Below are 24,449 nucleotides of genomic sequence, written 5' to 3' on the forward strand. Positions count from 1 at the left end.
CATCCATCCATCCATCCAGTGAGCCCCCTGCATGCACCCTGTGGGCCTGGGCAGTGACACGCATTTGGAAGTGACTCAGAAACAGCCTGTGCCCTCATGCAGGGTGATGCAGAGACCCACAGGGACTACAATCCGACAGCACTTGGCACACTGCATCTGGGCTCATAGCAGACGTGCAGGAAAAGAGGGGCCCCCGAGTCCTCACAGTAGAGCAAATCCTGAGGATTTTCTGGCTGGAGAGGAAGGGCCAGACCTTCACAGTGCCCCATGTGCCCAATGGCACCCACTCATGGGCGTCCTGAGTGTCAGTCAGAGATGGGCAGAGCCCCCAGCCTGGAGAAGTCCGCGGGTGGATGGGCAGCCACTAGCTGGAGCCAGACTGCACAGGTTCCAGCTGCCACCCACTCACCAAGTAGCGAGTCGTTGGGACCAGTGTTTCTCAGAGGAGCCTGCTTCTTCTTATGGGAGAATGGTGTTTGGAAACCAAGGTGGGGATGCTGGCGTGTCTGTGGCTGGCAGGGTATACTGCTCCTTGCCCTCTCAGCTGACAAAGGGGACGGGAGCATGGTGTGACTGCCCGTGTGCTGCCACATATCTGTACCTGGTTCTCCATGTGACCTCCATGTCTGTGACAATATACATGGCTTCTCCCTGGTGTCCCCTACACTAATGCGTGGTGGCGGGGTCATTCCGGTCCCTCCCCTCTGAGCCTCCTCGAGGAGCTTGGGTCCCCAGCTGCCCTCCTCTTTCCCAGTTGTTCAGCTGTGTGTAGTGGTTCCTGGGAGAGTTCTACTCCACCCCATGAGACTCAGAGGTCTTGGGGTGATGGAGGTTTGTGGCCCATCCCTGCCGTGCACACCTGTGCTACCTGGCCTGTCCCAGTTGGCACTGTCTGCCCTGCCCTGGAGGCAACCCCAGGCCCATCCCAGGCTGCCCTGAACACGTGTGCTCGCCTATCCACTCCCCTTCCCTCCCCTCCCCGTGACTCACGCCCGGGGGTGCTCACGCCTGGCGTACATACTGCAGACCACAGGGACAGACCTCTGTGTATCACTCGGTAGCTTTCCCCCTCCCTGGCCGGCAGAACAAGCCAGCAGGAAGGGTTCTTCTTGCAGTGTGAGCCTGAGAGCAGTCTGGTGCAGAATTCCCTCTTCCAGCAGGAGCTTCAGTGTTTTCTCCCAAGAGCTTCCACTGACCAGATGAAGCCCACTCGCTCCACTTTACTCAGTCTGCTAATACACGTGCTAACTTCATCTAAGAAATACCTTCACAGCAGCACATGATTTGGTGACTGACCAAATGACTGGTAGCATGGCCCGGCCGGGTTGACCTGAACAATGAACCATCACAGAGCTTGAGTGCTTTAGTTGCCGGGGATCCAGTGGGCCTTTGTCCTTCTGACCTGGGTCACTGTGCACACTACCCAGGGAGGTTAGGACCCGTGGCTTCCTAGAAAGGAGAGGGCAGAAATGTTTCATCCCTTATTGGAGAAATCATGTAAATACTTAAAAGTCTTGGCTTCCTGGCATTAAACCGATGAGAAGACTCGATTTCAGCGCTGGGCAAGGTGGGCCAGGCATGGCTCGTTGCCTTCTTCTATATCTGCGGCTGTTTTTTTTTTTGTTTTTGTTTTTCTCCGGTACCGGGAACCAAACTCACAACCTTGCGCTTGCCAGGCAGGCGCTTTTGCCACTGAGCTAAATCCCCAGCCCCATCTGTGGCTGTTTGATCCAAGGAGATGCTGACCTGTCTCATGTGCTTGCTTTGGTGGCTTTGCTTCTTGTCCCGCTGTTTCAAGGAAGGATTTATCCATATCCACTCACCTGAAATTAATGGTGCCATGGTCAGCAGTGAGTGGGGTGGATGGGGACTGGTGCCATTTTCCACCCAAGCAGCTGGGGGTGGGGGTGGGGCGGCTGGCTGCGGGTCCGTGGGGCCCGCTGTCCCACCCAACAGACACGGGCTGTAAAGGGCCCTGTGGGACTTGGGTACTATGTGGCATTTGAAACGAAAACTCCAGTGAAGTGTTTTGGAATATTTTAAGAAAACCCCCATGGCATATTTCACAAATAACATTTTCAATTGTTTGCTGATTGGATGCACAGACTCAGGCACCTGCAGAGCACAGGCCCTGGAGCCAGGGTCCCGGGGAGGAGGCTTGGGGGATCCTTCTTCCCTCCCCACCACCTGCCCTGTCTTGTAGCAGGCCACAGCCCCATGCATGGGGCAGCGGGAAATGCATTTCTACTTCAGAACCTGCCCAGTGTTGGTGAGAGGTGGTTTCTGCAATGTGCTTTGTGGTTGGTGCCCAATCCTTTCTTGTTCATCTTGGGGTTTTTTTGGGGGGGAAATTTTTTCCCAATTCAGGGGTTTTCTTTTTTTTCTTTTTTTTTTTTTTTTGTGGTACCGGGGATTGAACTCAGGACCTTGTGCTTGCCAGGCAGGCGCTTGTGCCACTGAGCTATATCCCCTCTTGTTCAGCTTGGAACTGAAAGGACGTCCAGGGCTCGGCTCTCCAACATTCTCAGGGGGTTGCCACCACAGGGGAAATCTCAAGACAACACTGAGGGAGGAAGGATACTAGGTGGGGGGCTGGGGAGCTCAGGACTGTCTAGGTGATTCGAGGGAGCAAGAGTGTGGGGACCCGGGGTCTCAGGGCACAGAGAAGCACAGAGCCCTCCCCAGCTGACCCTGACCGCCTTGCGCTCCTGCTGCAGGTGGGCAAGCTGCGTGAGCGGTTGCAGGAGGCCAAGCTAGAGCGCGAGCAGGAGCAGCGGCGGCACACGGCCTACATCTCGGAGCTCAAGGCCAAGCTGCACGAGGAGAAGACCAAGGAGCTACAGGCGCTGCGCGAGGCTCTCATCCGGCAGCACGAGCAAGAGGCGGCGCGCACCGCCAAGATCAAGGAGGGCGAGCTGCAGCGGCTGCAGGCCACGCTGAACGTGCTGCGCGACGGCGCCGCGGACAAGGTCAAGACCGCGCTGCTGGCGGAGGCGCGCGAGGAGGCGCGCAGGACCTTTGACGGCGAGCGCCTGCGCCTGCAGCAGGACATCCTGGAGCTCAAAGCGGCGCGCAAACAGGCTGAGGAGGCGCTCAGCAACTGCATGCAGGCCGACAAGGCCAAGGCCGCCGACCTGCGCGCTGCCTACCAGGCGCACCAGGATGAGGTGCACCGCATCAAGCGCGAGTGTGAGCGTGACATCCGCAGGCTGGTACGTGCCCCCGACCCCAGCCCGCGTCACGACAGTGCCCCCAGTTACACCTCTTTCCCTTCCTGCTCGCACCAGAGCGTGCACACTCTGTGGGAGGGTTTGAGGCCCCACAGTGCTCCAGGTGCTGCGCCAGACCCTGGAGTTCCAGCAAAGTCCTCCCTACCAGAGCGCAGTAAGGAGGCGTGGCTGCAGGCTCCCCTCACTGGGTGTGTGGACACCAGGTGGCTCAAAGCCATGCTGTCTTCTATAAAGTGGAGCCGATGGGTTACTGGGCAGGGCTGTGGTAAGACAGGACTGTACCGTAGAACCAGGGTGCTACTTGCTTCTTCACTTATTGGTGTAATCCAGGAGCAGACCCAGCTTCCAGGTAAGACGTGGTAAGAAGGTCACCAGGGCGGGCCAGCCATGCTGCTGCGATGTGCAGGGCAGACATCACTGGCAAACGGAGTTTCAGAGATGCTGAGGAGCTGGGAAGCTGTGAGGCTTCGGTGTACCAAATGCCCCCAGGGCAGCGGAAGGAGCCCTTCCTGGGGAGATGACAGTCCCAGCCACACTCCTGGGACATTCTGAGTCTGGGTGGGGTGGAGGACAGGGCTCCCTAGGGCTGAGCCTCCTGTGTGTGTTGAAAAAGAAGTGGGACTTCTTGCTGTCTCTCAGGGGTCACATGAAAGAGTTTGCCGCACAGAACATTCTCCGAGTTCTGGGGTGACGTGAGGGGTCAGTGAGCCCCTCAGGGAAGGCAGAGTGACATCTCCCATGGCCTCCCTGGACATAGGAATCGGGCCTACAGAGGAAGGAGGCCTGTGGCAGACACAGGGCTGAGCCAGTGTGGTGTAGGAGGCTAACAATCTTGAGCTGGAAGAAACAACATTTAGCAGAGAGATTTATTTACTTTTTATTTATTTGTACTGGGGATTAAACCGAGGGCTTCACGCATACTAGGCAGGCACCAAGGCAGCTCTTTGTATTTTGAGACAGCATCCTACTGTGTTGCTAGGATGGTCTTGAACTTCTAGTCTTCCTGCCTCAGCCTCCCAAGTAGCTGGGATGAAAGGGATGACCATGCCCAGTTGACTTGAGCTATTAGCTTGGTGATGACAGGGCTAGATAGAGCACAAATGGACAGGAAAAGATGCCGTATACAAACACTAACCAAAAGTAAAGCTGGTCTGGCTACATTAATGTGAAAGTCTTCCGGACAAAAAATAGTCCCAAACATAAATAAGGACAATTCTTAATAATATAGTGTCACTAGGAATGTGTCTAATAATAAAAAATGTGTGAAAGAAAAACTGTCAAAACTAAAAGGGTCAATAGACAAATCCACAATTACAGTTGAAGATAAACATACATCTATCAGCAAGTGATGGAACATAGAGTTAAAAAATAATAAGGATATGAAAGGTTTAAATGTGATTAACCAAGTTAGACTAAACTGTATTTTAGCCAACAATAGGACACTGTTCTTTTCAAGGGGGCAGACACACTTTTTATCAAATTGGCTACATTTCAAAATTTGTGAGCTGTCATTCAAGCTGTCATTCAATATACTTTGCTGTATACTTTGTCATACAGCAAAGTATATTTCAGACAAAGAAATGCTAGAAATCAAACATCTGAGCTTCCATCTCAAGAAGAAAAACAATAGCCAGTTAAACTCCCAGAAAGTAGAATAAAGGAAATCATAAAGTGTCAGAAATCATAGAAATAAAATCAATTCAGAAAATCAACAAATTCAAAAGTTAATTAAAGTTGGTAAGTTGATGTAACCCTAGCAACACTAACGAAAGGAAAAAGCAACTAATTCACCAAAAAATGTAAAAGGGGAAATACCACAGCTCCCACTGATGTGGAAAACATTATGCGCAGCATATGCAGGTAAGCTTCAGGTGAAACTTAGGTGAAACTTAGGTGAAATGGACATATTCTTTGAAGAAGCACAACTTAACCAAAACTGACATAAGAAGAAAGAGAAAATCTGAGTAGTCCTATAGCTGTTGAAGAAATTAAATCTGTAATTAATCCTTTTCCACACAAAAGCCCAGACCCAAATGATTTCACAAGTAAATTCTTCCAAATATTTAAGGAATAAAATTAATTCCAGGCAGTCAATGGGAACATATTTGAGCTTATTCATAAAGCCAGCACAACTCTGATTCCAAAACCAATGATATTATTAAAAAAGAAAATTTGATGATTCTCACCTATAAAAATAGAATAATAATCATAAGGTATTAACAAATCAAATCCAACAATATATAGAAAGGCTAGTCAGGATCAAGTTGAATTTATTCTAGAAATGCAAAGAATGGTTTACTATTCTAAACTCAGTGAATATAATTCAATCTAGTAATATAATAGAAGAGGAAAACCAGTGTAATCCCTTTCACAGATGCAGAAAAAAGCATTGTAAAAATTTAGCTTCATTTTTTTTTTTCCGGTACAGGGAATCAAACTCACGACCTTGCACTTGCCAGACAGGCGCTGTGCCACTGAGCTAAATCCCCAGCCCCGAGCTTCATGATATAAACTCTCAGCAAATCAGGAATGGAATGGAATTTCCCTTATCTGATGTATTGTTCTATCAAAAAGTGACCATGTACATAAAGGTGAAATATTTAACACTTCCCACTCAAGTTCAGAGCTAAACTAAAATGGCCATTGTCACTCCTTCTGTTCAATATTTCACTGGCTAGGACATCAAATACAAAGACCATAAAAGAAATAAGAGTTTTAAAGATTGCAGTAAAGGGAAACCTAATTATTTGCAGATGCTTATTGTGATGACTGTGATGTGGAAAATCCACGGGCCTGCCTCAGTGTGTCCCTGCTGCAATAACAAAACACCGCAGACAGTGTAATTTGTAAACAACAGTGGAACTTATTTTTTACAGTTCTAAAGGCTGAGGAATCCAAAATTGGGCACCAGCAGGTTGTATCTGGTTAAGGCCTGGCCTTGCAACCAAAGGATCACCTTGAATGCTGTGCCCGTACGTGGCAGACGGAAAGGAAGGGGAGAGGAGTGGCAGACAGCTCCCTCTCACCTTTTCTGTAAGGTTGCCACTCGGAGCACTTCGTAGGGGCCCCACCTATGAATGGCATCATATTGGCAGTTATGTTTCAGCACATGAATTTTGGTGGGGACACAGTCAAACCACGAAAGGGCGATACAAACTGTTAGAATTAAAAATACAAACTGTTAGAATTAAAAATCATCAAGAGTGTCCAGTTATGAAGTAAATACATGAAAATAAATTTTGTTGCTGTAGATGAGCAATGAACAACCGTAAAATTAAAAAAAAATAAAAATAAAGCACCAGGGCTGGGATATAGCACTGTGGCACAAGCACCTGCCTGGCAAGTACAAGGTCCTGAGTTCGATTCCCAGTACCTATAAGTAAATAGATAAAGCAAGCACCAGAAAAATTAAATGCCTAGAAATAAATCTAATGAAAGGTATATAAGATTTCTATCCTGAAGCTAAAAATTATTGCTGCAAAGGATTAAAAGAGACCTAAGTAAATGGAAAGAGATGCCGTTTTCATTGATTAGGACACAGTAGAGATAACAGTTTTTCCACAGTTGATCTGTAGATTTGTGATGGTTAATCTCAGTGGTCAACTTGATTGCATTAAGAGATGGAGGTAGGGCCTAATGGTGCATCTCAAATCTGAAACTAATGGAAAAAAATTACAAAGAACAGAAATTAATGAAGTTGAGACTAAAGAAACAACAAAAAAGTATCAATAAATGGAAGAGTTGGTTCCTTGAAAGTGTGGGGAGGGACCAAGGCCCGGGGGAAGTGGGAGGGAGGGGGGCGGGGAAGTAGAAAGGATCAAGGTGTGATTTGCGTACGTACCAGTTCCCCCACAATGAATGCACTTACTATGTGTTGCAAAAATATACTCATTAAAAATTTTGAGGCAGAAAAAAGGATTTAAATGACTTGGAATCTCACCCTGAAAGAAGAAAAAAATCAGAGGCCTCCTACAACCTGTAACACTTGCCCCAGTGCTGCGGCCGTGGGACGTGAGACTGAAGGACAGATGGGGCAGGGAACACAGGAGTCCGGGGGCGGACCTGCGTGTAGGGATCTGATCACATGAGCCAGGAGAAGGAAGGCGTCAGGTCAGCCGGAAGGGGGTGGTCTCCAGTGAACAGTGTGAGAAGCCTTGGGTATCTGTAAGGAAGAAAGAAAAGAAAACGAGAATGCTGACCCCTGTATCATGCTGTCCTCAAAGATTAATTCAAAGTGGGCCGTGGGCCTAAATGAAGTAGAACAGTGAAGCTACTAGAAGAAAACAGAAGACCATTTTTGTGGTCCTGGGTAGGTAGATGTATCTCAAGCAGGATACAAATGCACTGTTCATACCAGTACACTGTTCATAATCATGCACCAGTCATTCAGAGAAGGCTGTACCTTGGACCTTAATGAATTTCTGCCCCTTAAAGGGCACCAGTGAAAGAGAGAAAGCCAACTACAGACTGAGGGAAGATATTCTCAGGACATGTGCCAAGAAGAAATTGTGCTCAGGATATAACAGTAACCTTAAAATTATAAGAAAAGTAACCCAGTTGAAAAATGAGCAAAAACTTGAATGGGGGCTGCAAAGAGAGGATACTTAAATATGGACACCTATGGAAAGTTTCCCAACCTCATTGGTTATCAGGGAAATTAAAATTAAAATTATAATGAGGTTATCATTTTATAGCCAGTATAATGACTATTATTTTTTAAAAAGTACCAGAAACTGAGTAGGATGGGGAGCAGTGAGAGACCTCCTCCCCTGTACGTTGGTGGCTACCAGGATTGGTAAGTGGTTAAATTTTCCACTTTGGAAAATGGTTTGGTGGTTTCTTACAATGTTTAACGTGGATTTTCCCATTGACTCAGCAGTTCCACTCCTAGGTATCTACCAAGGAGAAATGAAAATGTGAGTCTGCGTAAGACTTGTGTGTGAGTTCATGGCGGCATCGTTCATTAGAGTCAAAAAGTGGAAGCAGCCCAAGAGTCTGTCAGTCGGTGAATCAATACAATGTGATATATGCATATAATAGAATGCTGTTGGGCAATAAAAAGGAATGAAATATTGATACATGCTGCAGATAAAGACCACAGAAACAGCACGCTAAGTGGTAGACAGAAGACTGCTTATCGCAGTGAGCTATTTATATGAAATGTCCAGACTGGTGAATTCTGTGGAGTCAGAAGCTAGACTAGTGCCTGATTAGGTACTGAACGGAGATCAGCTGGAAGTAGGGATGAGGCATCTCCCTGGGGTGAGGAAAATGTTCTAAAACAGATTATAATGATGGTCTCACCATTTAGCAAACTTACAAAAAATGGGTAGACTATGGTACATGTTATCTGAAAATGTCTAAAGTGACACACACATTAGTAAATCTAGGAAACATAAGTCACTTTCATCGAAGTATAGTTGTGGATCTTATGTCTGTGTTGAAAAATAATCCCCCTGTCTGCAATAAGAAAAAAAGCACGCAAGCACCAGGATGGCTGAACTCCTGGAAGTGACGACGGTGTGGAGCCACTAGAGCGCTCTTGCGGTGTTCCAGATGTGAAAGTGCTCAGAGATAAAGCAGAGAAGAGTCGGTCAACTCACAATTCCACATACAGCCAGAGTGCTCTTTGAAAAGTATGGGTGAGACAAAGACATTTTCTGATACAGGGAGGCAAGCTACTTTGTCACCAGCGCCCGCACCGCTGGAAGTGCTAAAGGAAGTTCTTACGGTGAAGAAAGCAACACTAAGTAGAAATGCGGTTCTATAGGGGGGGAATGAAAAGCATCAGAACTGGACAAATGAGAATAATATAGGAGGCTACTTTTCTTAATTTATTCAAAATTCAAGTGATTAAAGCAAATTACACGGTACTGTAAGGTTTATAACACTCAGAAGCAGAATGTGTAAGGCAGCAGTAACGCGGCAGGGTGAGGTGTGCGTTGTGAAGGGAATTACAGTGGCACCTCGGTTCACAAATGCTTTTGTTTGCGAGCAATTTGGTTCTCAAGAGCATCTGGCAAGATTTTGTTTCTGTTTATAAACTCTACACTGGGTGACAAACACGACTGGCCGGTTCCCACACAAACACAAATGTGGTCATTTTTTCCAAAGTTGTGGAACGAATTAAGTCCATGAGGCACCGCTGTGTTTTCTGAAGTCCGTAGGTCTTACCCAAGGTGTGTGACATTAATTCAGGGAGATGTAAATCGAGGACAAAAAAACCAAAGGCTCAGCTGCAAAGCTAATTGAGGAAATAAAATGAGATACTAAAATAGATTTGTTTATACTAAAAGAAGGCAGGAAGAAGGATCAAGAAAAGAAAAAACAAGCAAGAGAGATGGCGAAATGGTGGAAATGCACAAGTCCTATCCACAGTTACTTTACAGGTAAAGGGACTCACTAAAAGCAGGCGTCACCAGACAGGATACCAGGTGCAAAAGCCACACACTTTCACCCTGCTTCGGAAGCGGTGCTGTGCAGACAGTAGCCTTAGTAGCAGAGCAAAGCATAGAGTGTTCAGTCAGTGGGGTGCTGCACAGTGGGGTGAGGGAAAGAAGGAATTTCTAGTATGGGGACACAGATGAGATTTGTAGATGAAAGTCAGAAAAATAAAAACCAAAGGTCTCCCTAGAAACTCCCTGCTGTCCACTTCTTCTACTCCATTCACATATGCCATTCGTGGACTGCGTTCACAGGAAGTTAAACAAGACTGCAGCTCATCTGCGCTGCGGGGGCCTGAGCACAGATTACCCCTGGGAGGGGCATGCTGAGGAAGGCGCTCTTCGGGCTCTCCGTGTCAGGACTGTTTCTTGTTTCAAGCTGGGAGGAGGACACATTATGCGCGTGCGCAGTGCATATCCGAACTGGGTCCTCACTTTGCGTGTTTCCAGTGACTGGGATCAAATCAAATCTGTCCCAGCAGGATCATGCAATGCGAGGCCTTCACTTTGGTTGCGTGACCTCTGATCACAAGGGCACCTTGCAAAGCGAGCGGTGCCCGTACACAAAAATTCATTGTGCTTGCACTTAAGCTTTGCCTACTTCTGTAGGTATGCTTGGATGTTAAAAAAATAAATAGCCAGCATTATTAGGATCTGTCAGGGCACCAGCATGCAGCGCTCTATTACCTTCTGCACTGACGCTGAAGCAATCAAAGAATAAGACGCGTGTCAGTGGAGGGAGAGGCGGACGATCATGGTTTTCTGTAAAAGCCGAAATGGCTCTCATTTCTGCCGTTGTCTTGGCTCTGGCGCCTTATTTAGGGACATCTGAATGTGCAGAGCTGTCACAAGGCCCCACCTGAGTCCTGTATCCTGCTGGTCCTGGTGAAGGAGGAGGATGAAGATTCGGTGTCCCCGAGGCTGAGGACTTTGAGAGCTTAGCTCCCCTGGATGAAGAAGTGTCCAGGCGGAAGGGGTGGGATGCGAGTCCAGGGGAGAACTGCCCCCATGGGACCCAGTGTTGTGCAGAGTTGTTTCCCCAGCAGTACGGATGGACTGTCCTCCAGCCCTGTGGGTTGCGAGGGGCGGAGAGCAGCACCGAGTGAAGTAAACTGACTGGCTCAGAGGAAGAACCACAGACTCTGGCATTAGGCACTGCTGCATGGAGAGATTCAAATGAAGTCTAGGCCTGGATTTTCTTCTCTCTCATCTTGCAACCCTTCTGTCCCCTGAGTTGTGTCAATGCCAGACCAGAGGGACAGACAGTGTGACTTCTCTAGCTCCACACCTGCTGGTGCTGGTTTCCGGCAGAGGCTGAGGGATGCTGGGTGGTGCTGAACTGGGCCACTGACCAGCAAGGAACGTGGGTGAGGCCAGGCGGCCTAAGCCATCGAGCTGAGAGTGCAGGGGGCCAGAGGGAGGCGCAGGGGACCACGTGAGTGGGTGGGCACACCTGGAAGACGGTCAGGGACCCCATCGCCACTCTGCTTACGCTCCCTCTGATCTAGGCCCTGACTTTATCCCACCAGTACAAGGGAGCCAGGGAGCTCATTTCATTTAAGTGGTTTCCTCTGGTTGCACAGAGAGGGCGTTTGTGACTGTGAAGTATTCCAGAGGCGGCTCTGCCCTCCTCCCGTGAGTCTCCTTGCTCAAAGCCAACAGAATGGCTTCCCTCTGGGTCCTGAAGCAAGTGGGGATCTGGCTTTTCCTGTGGAGACTGACGGACCCAACACTGGCTGCCTGAGGATGATGGAACCAGTGAGCCCCAGCGTGGTTGCTGTTGCTGGGGCGTTCTGTAAAGCTCCCCGTCACCCCAGAGATTTTGGAGGGTGGTGGCCGTATGGTCCCATTTCACACTGAGAGTTGAGAGGGGTTTTCTCTCTGTCTCAGGTCATCGATCATCTTTAGAAATTCAACTCTGTGTGGTGCAGGGTTAAAAGCAGTGCCCAGTGAGCTCCGAAAAGAATTTCAGGTTGTGGCTGTAGAGGCAGGTACGGCTCTCCCTCAGTTTCTCCACGGGAGTCTTCCATGCACATGGCACGCAGGGGATTCGAGAAGTAAAGGGTGCGGGAACCCGTGGGGAAGTTCTGAAGACAGCAGAGAGTGAACCCCCTCGAGGTAGAAAGAGCTCACCAAATTTATTAGAAAAGCCACTGGGTTCACAGTCACACAACGGAAGGGCACAGGCTCAGGCATCCTGAGGCGTCATCCTTTGCTGCCTGCAATTGCTGTGACTGGGCAGAGGCATGTATGCAACGGGACGGACTTGGGGAAGCGAACACACGGTAAGGTTTAGGGCTTACAGCACGGGTGAACAGCCGGAGTCACAGAACTGTCCTGTGGAGGAGCCAGGCAGGGGAGGGAGAGGGAAAGGGTGGCAGAATTCGCTGGGTGCTGGCGGGGCATGGGAAGTCTCTGTCTCCTCTCTGTTCTTTGGTGTACTTCTTTCAATGAGCACATTCACAAGGTGTGAAACTTGGTTTTTAGAGGTGGGGAATGGTGTGACAAGGCTGGAGAACTCGATGGCACCCTGGGCCCTGGGCACTGGGACATGAGCAGGAAGGGGGCAGTGAAGGGGGTGTGCTCTGCCCAGCCAGTTGAGGGAGGGAGCTCTTCCTGCCCACCTCTGCCTTTCTTTCTTCCCATCCCACCCCTGACGGGACAGCAGCGAGGCTGTAGTTTTACAGCTGTCCACAGCATTTCACTTAATGGTCGTCTGCTCCAAGCTGGGCCCTGTGCTGGCAAAATTCTTAGGGATTTTCTTTTATGCTTATTTTGCTTCTTTTTTTGGCAGTCTGGAGATTGAACTCAGGGCCTTGGGCATACCACGCTAACACTTTACCACTGTTCTGCTTCCAGCCTTATTTTGTGCTTTAGGGAAAGCATAACTCATAAATAGAAAATGTCATCAGTAAACTGCATATTGGCTAAATACCCGCAGGAAGCCTCTTTAGGAGGGGGCGAGGCCATGGGTGGCCGATGACACCTTGACACTCTGTCCCCAGTGACCAGGCTGGCTTGAGGTAAAGTGTGTAAGGCCCGTGACACTGGGCCAACTTGGGCAGCAGGAGGGAGGGGGTGTGACGCTAGGGAAGCGGCTTATGGTCTCTGCGCCTCTGGTGCCTCTTGTGTAAAATGGGGGTAAGCGCACATCTGCCCCAGAGTTAGGAGAATTAAAGGTGCTAAAGCATCCACTGGCAGCTAGTAGTTTCTATAGGAGACATGTAAAATACATTCTGTGACAGGAACAGTGTAGATTTCAGAGAAGTAAGACAGGGAAGAGCCTGTGTGATGGTGAGGGCATCATGCATTTAAATAGTACCAAGGATTCAGGGGCACAAAGGCTGTTTCCAGTTTTAGGGCCGAACAAAAATATCTGCAATTCAGGTGTCTCTGTGGGTGTGGTTTTCATTTACAATGGGACATGGAGGAGGAGGAGTGCCAGGAACAATGTCTGCTTCACTGTTGGCAGTAAGAGGGCAGGTAAAGAAGGGCCTGGGATCTTCACTGGAGAACACTTTTCATGTTGGAAGTCTCGTAGCTCTCATCTCTGTGGCCAGATGTACACAGCTGCCACTGGCTGCAAGGGCTGCTGGGAAATGCTGTCCTTCTCTAAGTGCCCTTCTTTGCTAATGAGTCTGGGTTAGGCACTCTGCGGGTCTAGGGCCGCCATAACGAACTGCCACAGACTTGCCGGTTCACCGTAACAGAACCTTATTCTCTCCCTGTCCCGGAAGTCTGAAACCAGGTGACCACAGGGCTGTGCTCCCTCCAAAGGCTCTCTACAAGGCCTCTTCTTGTCATCGCCACCCCCTCCTGTGGTAGCTGGCACCCTTGCCGTTCCTCTCCAGGCTCCGTCTTCATGTGGCCGTCCTTGGTGCCTGCAGCTTGTCCTCTCCTTATAGGGACACCCAGGGGTGGGTTTGGTGCCCATGCTAACCTGGTATGACCTTATCTTAGGTACATCTTCATTACAGCTGCAAAGACCCTCTTTCCAAATCTTGACTTTCCGGGTAGGAATGACATCTTGGAGGGTTCTGTTTTCCCTCCCACACGTGCTGAGGAGGAGGATGAAAATGGGGATTGGACTGGTGGTCTCTGCTTCAGTCTTTGATCCCCTCAATTTGGCAGGGAAGATGGCAAAACGCCTGGGGTGTTGGCAACTGGCCAAGCAGCGGTTCCCTCTGAGCTGCACGTCCTGGGGGTCTGCCTATGAGAAATCACCAGATCTCGGTACTGTGGGGCAGTGGGGCAGGGAGGGCTTGGAGAGGCCATCTAAATTTGAGCCGTCGTCCTGGCACCAGCTAGAGTGTGGGCGCATACATCTCCCTGCACCTCAAGTTTGCATGTAAAATGGGGTGAATGACATCTGATTGGGAGAGTGCTTGAGTGGGTCCCTGACATACAAATGTGGTGCCAGCTCACACAAGCCTGGAAGGAGTGGTGACCTCTGTCACCTTTGTTGCTCTTCTTCAGACCCAGTGTCAGTGTGGATTCTTTCGGTTCTAAGTGGTGGAAATTCCACCTCACACCAGCTGGAGGGTCGGCTGGCTCTTGCACCTGTGAAGTTGTAGGTTTAGCTTTAGGCACAGTGCCGGGGACAAAAAGGATGTCACCCAGATCAGGTTTGGGGGCTGTGCTCTGTCTCATGTCCCATTGTGTTGGAGCTGTGGGCTCTCAGGTTGTGCTGGTGAGATGCCACCCCTGTGCACACCCAAGGGTCCTTCTTAGCTCTGCAGGACAAACAAGAGGGGCTGAGAGATTCGCCCTTCAGGATGTTGGCTCTGATTGGGTCATGCATCCATCCCATCCATCCAAAACCAGTTACTCTCAGGGGGTGGGCCCTGTGGGTGGCATGAGCCAATCAGGGACTGCCCTGGGAACTTGGGGTGGTTTCAGCCCCACCCTCTCCTAATCCACATGGCTTGGAGTGGGGTATGGCAGAATGGAAAGTGGGTGCAGGGAGGCAAGTGAGAGATGTCCTGTGCACCAATAAATGGTTCAGGAGCTTGGGAAGCTCAGCATCAGTGACTCCATTCTATTGGGCTCCTGAGGCAGGGGCAGGATCTCCAAGAGCTCAGCCTGGAGCCAGCCAGAAACCAGCAGATGGTGAGGGTGTCTGCCATTGGCTGTGTCGGCTTGGCCAGGCTCTTGATGGCTGGAACCTCAGGAGTCTGGCTGGGGGACTAAATCTGGAAGGTGTCAGCTCTAGAACGTGTTGTGCCTTGTCCATCCATCCCTGGGTGCCATCTGCACTAGTGGAGAATATTTTCTAGAGACCTTTACGTGGTGATGTGGCTTGGGGTGTGGGTAAGCCCCGTGCTCGCGCTCCTCGGCTCCCAGTACTGACTCCCTGCGCAGTGATGGGTTTTCTCCTGGCTCTCATCCCTCTGAAGTCCAGTGCTACATTTGCTTCTTGTGTTTACTCTCTGTCCCTCCCTGCCAAGAGCGGTGGCTTGGAGGATGGGGTATGGGGACTGTTCTGCTCACCTGCATTTCCCAGCCCTCACTGATGGCTCAGCATTTGTTGAACAAGGAGAGCATGGGTGAGTGATTCAAACCAGTGAGCTCCTCCCACCTGAGTTCTGATCGCGTCTGGGTCACTGTCTCTATTGCCAATACAACAGTGTTCTGTAGGGAAGCTTCTACCAGGAAGGCAGCACACCTGCTCATCTGGAGACCAGGATGTGGTGAAGCAGGTAGCTGCTGGTGGATCCTGACCTGGGGGAACAGTGGGCCCACTTGGTGTGGCTTGAGAAGAACAGCACCAGTGGCACTGGGCACCCCGCTGGAGCCCTGGATGTCTGCCTAGGGCAGGGAGAAAGCACCCTTTTGATTCCAGGGAAGGTACCTCAGGGCCAGCAGGTCATACAAGATGTGACTTAAAAATAGAATGAAATTTTTATTTCTTTTTAAATGACTGAGGTAAAAGACAGTGACCTTGATCCTCCTTAAGATACCACCCCCCTTGCTTTGAACATGCTTACCCCATGGTTCTTGCTACTTTCTGCAGCAGCTCTGGAGTCCTCTTTCTTGAGTGTCTCTAGTTACACAGTCGTGGGTGCCTTGATGTCCTGAATCCATTCCAAAAATTTGCCTTTCATGGTCATTTCAACTTTAGGCAAGAGCCAGAAGTCACATGGTGCCCGATCCAGTGAATAACGTGGATGAAGACACATCGTAAGGTTTTTATTTGACAGAAACTGCTATAACATTTATCAGTATATAGTTTATCAAAAACTACAGTGGATGTTTTTTCCTTTAATGTGTTACAGTAAAAGACACATTGCCATTAGCCTCCCTCAGAATACTTCTGCTTTGGACACACTTATCCCATCATTTGTGGCAGTGTGTTTTTTTTATGGTAATACAGTTTTTTAAAAAAATTTAAGCACTTTTTTTTTATCACTTCTTGTAGCTCTTGGCAGGAAAACCTCCTGCCCAGTGGCCTGCCTTTTAAATGAAATAGCTTTATGTAAGATAGGGGCTAACCGAGATCAGGGATGGCAGCTGGTGTGGGTGACATGTGCTAGAGTATGCTGGGTATTGTGCTGATCCTTGGCTGACCCAAAGCTCTCCTAGAATTCAGCAGGGTGGGTCCTAAAGCCTCCTAGGGCCCCCGCTGTGCAGGGACAGAGGCTGCCAGGGAGATGGCCCCGCCTCCCGGGTTTCATGAGAGTGGAGCTGGCGGCCAGCTCACCTCTGTCAGTCACCAGAGCAGGGCTCCACACCAGCGCTGTGCCGCGGCCATCAGTGGCTCTCTGTGTCTGAACTGCGTGTGTGATTTGGAAGTAAGAGTGGCAGATTACAATCCACTTGTGTCACAGAGCTTGAGAGGGTCCAGCGTTTGTGTTAGCGCCTTGTGACTGCCTTAAATGGCCACACATTTAGAGACTCAAGACAACAGAAGTGTATTCCTTGCATTCTGGAGGCCGGAAGTCCTAACTCAAGGTGTCTGCAGGGTCACCTCTCTCCTAAGCCTCTAGGGAGGCTCTTCCTGTCTCTCCCAGGTTCGGGGGCCCTGGGCGTCCTTGGCTCAGTTGGCCTGCTCCGGTCTCTGCCTCTGTCCCTGCATGGACTTCTTTTCCTCTGTCCATCTTCTATGGTTAACGTGACATGTTAATCCGAAAGATGTCCTCTTCTCCAAATCCCCAGCTTAATTGCATTTACCAGGACAGTTTCCCAAACAGGTGCATTCACAGGTGCCAGGAGTTAGAAAGTGGACCTGTAATTGTGGAGACCACGGTCTTTGGTACCTAAAGGCACAGGAGACTAGGAAGAACAGGAACTGCTGTTTATTGAGGCCTACTGTGTGCCACATAGCAGCGACAGTGCAGCTGATGTTTCTTTTTTCTTTTTTTTTTTTTTGTCTTTTTTTGAGACAGGGTCTCACTATGCAGTTCAGGCTGGCCTTGCGCTCACTTTGTAGCCCAGGCTAGTCTCAAACTTGCAATAGTTCTCCTGCCTCAGCCTCCCAAGTGCTGGGATTACAGGTGTGTGCCACCATGCCTGGCTTTAGCTGACATTTCTTGAAGCCTGCTGTGTCCCACATTTCCCATGTATTAATGCATTCCTGCACCTACTGTTATTATCCCCATTTCACAGATGAACAAGCTGAGGCACAGGACACCATCAGGAACCTGCCTAGTGTGCTTGCTCCCGCTGTCTCCTTCATCCTCACAGCTCTCCTGGCGGTGGTGGTCTATGTTCCCATTTTATGCACAAGGCGCCCAAGATACAGGGAGGTTAAGGACTTGCTGGAAGACCCACAGCATCCTGGGGAAGCTGTGTCTCTGGTCCCTGATGTCCTCCAGACACACTGGTCTTTCCACAGGGCCAGGCTGGTGTGTATCAACTGGCTTTCACTGTACCTTGAAAATCAAGGCAGTGGATGGACTGTGCCACGGACATTGTCTCACCTTGTCCGCGGGGCATTTTGCTGACACCATCCTTGCCAGGGCACCAGTGTTCTCTTACAGAGCTGTCTTTGTATGTCATCTGCAAATCTTGGGGTGCAAGTCCCATAGTAGGTGACATGATGACAGAGTAGTTGCCACAGCTCAAGCTGTTGTGCTTTTTATCAGTTAATTAACGCCCGTGGTCGGAAAGTTACCCCGAGTATCGGCCGTCCTTTCCTGCGGCTGCTGTAATAAAGCACTGATGGCTCTGGAGCCCAGATGTCAGAGCCATGGTGTGGGTAGGACCCCGGGCCCTTGAGGAGGGTCCTTCCCGCCCCTGGCTGCCAGTGTCACCTTGGCCAGGGCAGCAGCCCTCCAGCCTCCAGCTCCTCCTTCCTGTGGCCTCGTCCTCTGTCCCCTCTCATAAGGACACCGGTCGTGGGGACCCGTGTGCTCCGTTATGGCCTCTCTTTAGCTAATGGCGTTTGTATCCACCTGTTGCCAAAAGGTCACCTTCAGAGGTTCCAGGGGACATCGGGGTGCTGTCCAATGCCACCAGTGCCATTCCCCACCCTTGGCTGTGGGTGAGGTTGAAGGGGTGGCCCGGGGCCAAAGCTTCCTCTGTAAACTTCTGGTGTGCTTCCCCACCGTCACCTGGCCCGGTGTGCTCAGCCTGTGTCCCCTGCCTGACTTGCTGCCCCGGGAAAGGCTGGACAGGACCCGGCTGTGCGACCAGGGCTCAGGTGCAGGCCAGTACCTGGAGAGCCAAGGTTCCCCAAGGCCCAGCAGGCCAGCAGCCAGCCGGCTCTGTGGCTTTGGAGGGCAGAGACTATCAGCATGAGTGGGTGCCTTTGAGCAGCAGCTACACCTGGGGACATCCCTCCCTCGTAGGAGATGGGCTGCCTAGGGAAGGGACGCAGGGAGAAGAGCCAGCCCTCGCCTATTTAACCCTAGGCTCCAGTGGCAGCCATAGCAAGATACCTGCATCCGTAAAGAGGCTGGAAACCAAGTCCACCAAGGGTGTAGCAGGTGCCCAGGTGACCCTGTTTAGTGCTGGTCAGGTCAAGACTGGAAGACAACTGTCCAGGTGACCCTGTGGAGCAGCTGAGGCTCAGAATGGGGATTTCATGTGTTCCCTTAAGGGGAGCGCAGTGTGCATGGCTGAACTCCTGTGGCAGGTTTTGGGGTGACTGTGTAGGTCCTTGGACCCAGAGCACCATTTCCTCTGTTCTCCGGAGAGTAGGGGGAGGCCCGGGGCCCTGGAGCCTGCCCTGCTCTCTGTCTCCAGTGCACCAGCTCAGCTGACCCGGCTTGAGGCCCGGAGCACGGAGAGGTTTCCCTGGCCAGAGCCCCCAGTGACTGTTCCCTCTCTTCCAGATGGATGAGATCAAAGGGAAGGACCGGGTGATTCTGGCCCTGGAGAAGGAGCTGGGTGTGCAGGCCGGGCAGACCCAGCGGCTGCTTCTGCAGAAAGAGGCTTTGGATGAGCAGCTGGTCCAGGTCAAGGAGGCTGAGCGGCACCACAGCAGCCCGAAGAGGGAGCTGCCGCCGGGCATCGGGGACATGGCAGAGCTCATGGGCGCCCAGGTGAGGATGGCCCCTGCCCACTCCTCCCTGTGCTGGTCGTTGTCCTGGTGAGCCTGCCTGCCTTCCTCTGCCCGTCCGTCCTTTCTCCCTCCTGTGTCCCTGCCCGGGTTTGCAGATGTTCCCCAGCCACCTGGCCCGGCCCTGGGCACGGAGACATTGAGGTGAAGACTTCCTGCCTCTGCCCACTGTGGCTGGGAGCCCATGGCAAGGAGACCTGGCAACCTCGTAGCAGGGTGCACGGCGGAGTTCGGGAGGGGCCCCCAGCAGGCAGGGCATGACAGAGGCAGAGTCCTGCAAGACCAAGAGGAGCTTAGCCAGCAGCCAGCAGCCAGCAGCCAGCGGCAAGCGGAAGGGCCTGTGGGGCCACCGACTGGCCCTTCTCGGAGGCAAAGGAGCTGAGGCACCATTCTTGCACTCGTTTATTCATTCACTGAATAAGGGGGCGTCCTATTGAACACTCTGTGCTGGGCAAGGGCACGGTGTCCGCCCTTGAGGGATGTCTTGGCACATTCTGAGGACCGAGTTGCATGTGAGGGGCCTGTGAGATCCACAGGTGGGTTGGAATCGTGTTGTGAGGTCCCCGCAGGCCAGATGTTCATGAGCCACTGAAGGGTCTGAGGCCTCCCCGAGCGTGTAAAGGATGCGGGGCGCCGTCCCCTCTACGTGTGGCGCACAGTCTTAATGAAGATCTCACCTGCTGTGTTGTCATGGGAATTTTCTAAGGCCTGCGGGATGCTCTGAGCCATTTCGGCTTTTCAGAGTACATTTGTATTTTGATTCTTCTTTTAGGATCAGCATATGGATGAGCGGGATGCGAGGCGATTTCAACTAAAAATTGCCGAGCTGAATTCAGTGATCCGGAAGCTGGAAGACAGAAATACCCTGTTGGCAGATGAGAGGAACGAGCTGGTAATCAGTGGGAGACAGAGGGTGTCTTGGGGGCTGGCGGGGGCAGGGGAAGAGGCCCCGGCCGAGAGGTGTCTTCCGCAGAAGTTCCTGCAGAGGCCTCCTGGGTTTCCTCTCTTTCTTTCTTTTTCTTTCTTTCTTTCTTTCTTTCTTTCTTTCTTTCTTTCTTTCTTTCTTTCTTTCTTTCTTTCTCTCTCTCTCTCTCTCTCTCTCTCTCTCTCTCTCTCTCTTTCTTTCTTTCTTTCTTTCTCTTTTTCTCTCTTTCCTCCCTTCCTCCCACCCTCCCTTCCTTTCCTTTCCTTCCTTCCTTCCTTTCTTCCTTCCTTCCTTCCTTCCTTTCCCGTTTCTTTTCTATTAAAGTTGGCTATGCACTTACTGCCAGCTGCTGCTTCTGCAGGGATTGACCCTTAGCAGTTGGAGGTGCTTAGTGGGAAGTGTGGAGCAGGTGTTCAGGGCCCAGTAGATTAAGTGATGAAAGCAGTTTACAGATCAAAGACAAATCGTCATCACATCAGATAGTGAAATTGTTCTTTCGGGTGGCGTGATGATATGGATCATTTCATTTTTTCCTTAACTTGACTTTCTTTTGCATAAAAGTTCATACGCTTCTAATTTTAAAAATAACACTGTCTTACTTTCCTTGCTGCTGAGACAAAATATCTGATACTCAAAGTCAAAGGGGGAGGGGTATGTGGCTCACAGTTCGTGGAGGTTTCAGTCCATCATCAGCTGGCTCCCAGGTGGAGAGGATGGCAGAGGAGCAACTGTTCATGGTGGCAGAAGACAGCACAAGCAATAAGAGAGAGCAGAACAAGCCTCTTTCCATCCCTTATATTGTCTGCATTCTACCGGGATTAGGCTGGTGCTAATCCAGTCAGTGGACCGGTGCAGCAGTCACCCACCCCTAAGCCCTGCACCCTTAATCCCAGCACTGCACTACAAATCAATCACACACTCCAGGTTCAGCCACCTCCGAAAAAGCCCTATGACCACATGAGGCTTTGGGGAACATCTAGACACAGGCCGTAAGAAACACATATGGACTTTTGGCTAAAAATAAATCTCCCATAAAAATAGCAATTTCACCAGTATGTTTAAATTCACTGGATAGACAGCTAACTTCATTTTTAGGTGGCAGTAGTCAATAAGTAACCTTTTTGACAAGTGCCTCATACTGTTTATCTTTATTCTTATTTTTATTATGAAAGGAGGTGTATTTTCAGAATAATTTTAAAATGTAGAAGGTGAAAAAGTGTTAAAAAGTAGTACTTCTTTACAATTTTAATAGTATCAAAATAAACTGATTGACTGCTAGTTTGGTTTTTTTTTTTTGAGGCAGGGTCTTGCTATGCATTTCAGTCTGGACTTGAACTCATTATGTAGACCAGCTTGGCCTTGAGCTTGAAGCAATCCTCCTGCTTCAGCCTCCCAAGTGCTGGGATTGCAGGTGTGCACCACCATGCCCAGCTCTGTGGCTAATATTTTTAAAGGCATATTTTATACAGCTTTAATCAGACTGTACATCTAGTATGCTTCCACTTTTCACTTAAATATTCTTGAGCAAAAAAAAAAAACCAAAAAACAACTCACAAGCTGCATAGTAATTTACTGGATGGATTTGGAAACACACAGATTGCTTGAAATAACTGTGCTGAGGTATTTAAAAGAGAAAGTGATGAGTTTGCCAGCACTTGGAGCTTCTACTCATGAGCTATCACATGTGACCCCGTGAGACTGGGGGTGTCTCTTGTAAACATGTCAACACCCTCCTGGAGGCCTTTGGTTTGGCTTCATGGTTATAAGGTGGACATTTCTGCCCTGAGCGTTTTCTCCCCCAGTTCTGTGAGCCACGGCTGTTGGGAGGTCTGTCCCGTGGGCACACTGCGCCCGCCCAGCTGCTCCCTGGATGAGGGAGGTGTACCAGTTTCTCTGCTGTTACAGATCCACCTAGAAGATGTGTGTCTGTCTTTACCAACTGGAGTCTGTGTTTCTGCAGGGCAGAGTTCTAGGAGTAGAACATGGGTCCCACACGTATACACGTTGTACCTCCGCAGGTCCCAGTTTAACATTTATAGCTGGTGACCCAGACTGGGTCTGCAGTCTGACCCCTGGGTTTGATTCTTGGTTCTGTCACTTTCTTTGTGACCACATCACCCCGACTCTGTCCCTAGCATGGGGGAGGCGCTGCCCCCTCCTACTTGGTAGCAATGCCCTGGCTTGCCTGGGGTTTTAGCCGCATGGAGGAGGGAGCGCCAGTGTGGGCTGGCTCTCGAATCTGCTTTGGACCGTCGCTGTTGTCCACCTTCTTCTTCGGGCCGGGTTGAAGGGAGGAGCCCAGTGCCCAGTACCACTTCCAGGATGGGAGCTGTGAGCTGGGAGTCCTTGTTCAGTTCTGACAGAAGTCACAAATAGGCAAAGTGTGGTTCTTCAGGTGATAACGGCTCCATTGGAGGAGGGCCAGGCAGGGCCATTAGCTCTGCCCACGGGCCTTAATTCTTCCATCCCGCAGAGGTGGCAGCGCCCTGCTTCCCTCCATTGCTCTGCCCGACTCTCTGCATTAGTGTGATCAGCAGCCTTTGACATCACGGACTCCTAGTATACCAGCTCAGCCTGCTGCACCCTGATAGAAATCACGATATGCCAGAACATGCCATGGGAAAGAGCGTTCGTTAGGCCTCGTGATGCTACATAAGGCCAGCGGCACACGGCGGCACCTACGAAGGGTGTGGGGAGGTTGCTTACAAAGGAAAGAGGTGGGCTTGCAGCAGAGTCAGACTTGCTTAGGCCGTGGGGGAGGCTGCTGCGGGGCAGAGTCATCCGGAGGGCCCACCGGGTACGGTCGTTGGAGCTAGGTCTGCTCTTGGAGCCTGCCATAGCTGGAGCGAACGGCTCCCCTGATGTGGCCTGGTGTTCTCTGAGAGGGTGGGACCCCTGTCCTGTCTCCCTGAGGGCTCAGCAAGAGAACACAGGAAGGGACCAGGGCTGTGCCAGGTCACAGTGAGGACTTGGTGCGAGGCAGCTGTGCTCGTGGTTGTCATGGTGCTGATGGATGCTATTTTCTAATTTTTGCCCATTCAAATAGCCCCACAGAGGCGGCTGCTGCACATTTAATTCTCACTGCAGGTCTGTGGAGGAAAGAGGCGAAGGAGGAAACTGAGGCAAAGAACTTGACTATGGTCATGCAGCTAAAAAAGCCCATCACAGGACACTGCTGTGCAGCACCCCGCCTGGGCCCTCTTCCCCGCCCCCCACCACTGTGACTTCCCACGGCCTCTGCTCACTGGTCTGGCCTCCACATGGCAGTCAGAGCCATAGATGGTTCTAGAAGGCCAACCTGGCCACAGAATCCTCCTGCTTCAGAGTCTCCAGGGGCTGAAGGTGCTGACCACATGGCCAAGATGGGTGCATGGGGAGTTGTTCCTGGTGGTGCCTGGTGTATTGCAGGGTCTCGTGCTCCAAGGACCTGCGTGGTGAGCCTCATGGCTGATGACAGTGCCGACCCCGTGCCCAGCTCTGAGCCTGGCCAGCTGGGCACAGTGTCTGTTTTCCGAGTGATGTGGAGCTGTGGCCTCCTTTATACAGGGGAAAGTGGCAGGGCAGGTGGCAGGAGCCAGTGGCTGTGTGTGACCCTTGACCTCTGGGAGTCCTGTCTGGGTGAGGAACGAGATGGGCAGGTGGACACGGCACAGCCACTTGCCAGCAGGCGGCCTGAGCCCCTGTGGTCTCCCTGTCCCCTCGCCTGGATGGCACAGCCCAGAGCCCACGGGCCCTTGCAGCCACCTGACCCCGTGTCTGTCGCTGCCGTAGCTGAAGCGCACTCGTGAGACCGAGGTGCAGCTGAAGCCGCTGGTGGAGAAAAACAAGCGGATGAACAAGAAGAACGAGGACCTGCTGCAGAGCATCCAGCGGATGGAGGAGAAGCTCAAGAACCTCACACGGGAGAACGTGGAGATGGTGAGGAGCACCGCCCTGCACGGCAGAGGTGCCCCTTTTCTTCCCACCCCTCTGGCCCAGCTCCTGTGCTCCCTGGGCCTCAGTTTCTTCCTGAAGCCACATGGCAGGGCCCTCCCCAGTAGGAGTGGAAGTAAAGGCTCACGGGAAAAGGGTGGCTCACAAGGCCCAGGAAACAGTCCCAGCTCCTGCTCTGGGTGCCGTGCGGGAGGGAATTCCTCCTGCAGCAGTGCAGTTGGGCTCTGGCTGGGACAGGTTAGAAGCTGGTCTCAGAATGGTTTGCACAGCACCCACTGCCCGTTTCATAACCTGGGGGACTGAGGCTGAGAGAAGCAAGCCCATCTCCCTGTGCTGAGGCAGGCCCAGGTGTGAGTGTGTGGTCACTGCAGTGTGGCACCTCTCGTCCACCCCCCGACCTTCCAGAGCTCCGGTCA

The 24,449-nt window shown here is 51.0% G+C and overlaps 1 protein-coding gene across 3 annotated transcripts in view; it reads left to right on the forward strand.

Moving 5' to 3' along the window:
• The window catches only part of Jakmip1 (janus kinase and microtubule interacting protein 1), a 101,532-nt gene that overhangs the window by 55,221 nt on the left and 21,862 nt on the right, over window positions 1-24,449 (forward strand). For all 3 annotated transcript variants that reach the window (XM_013506850.1, XM_013506849.1, XM_013506851.1), the window contains exons 3-6: window positions 2,718-3,212; window positions 18,949-19,158; window positions 19,948-20,067; window positions 23,872-24,018. In XM_013506850.1, the coding sequence (XP_013362304.1) occupies window positions 2,718-3,212; window positions 18,949-19,158; window positions 19,948-20,067; window positions 23,872-24,018 (972 nt within the window). The remainder of the gene's footprint in view (window positions 1-2,717; window positions 3,213-18,948; window positions 19,159-19,947; window positions 20,068-23,871; window positions 24,019-24,449) is intronic.

Source organism: Chinchilla lanigera, unplaced genomic scaffold, assembly GCF_000276665.1.
Source record: "Chinchilla lanigera isolate Chin_1 unplaced genomic scaffold, ChiLan1.0 scaffold00113, whole genome shotgun sequence".
NCBI lineage: Eukaryota > Metazoa > Chordata > Mammalia > Rodentia > Chinchillidae > Chinchilla > Chinchilla lanigera.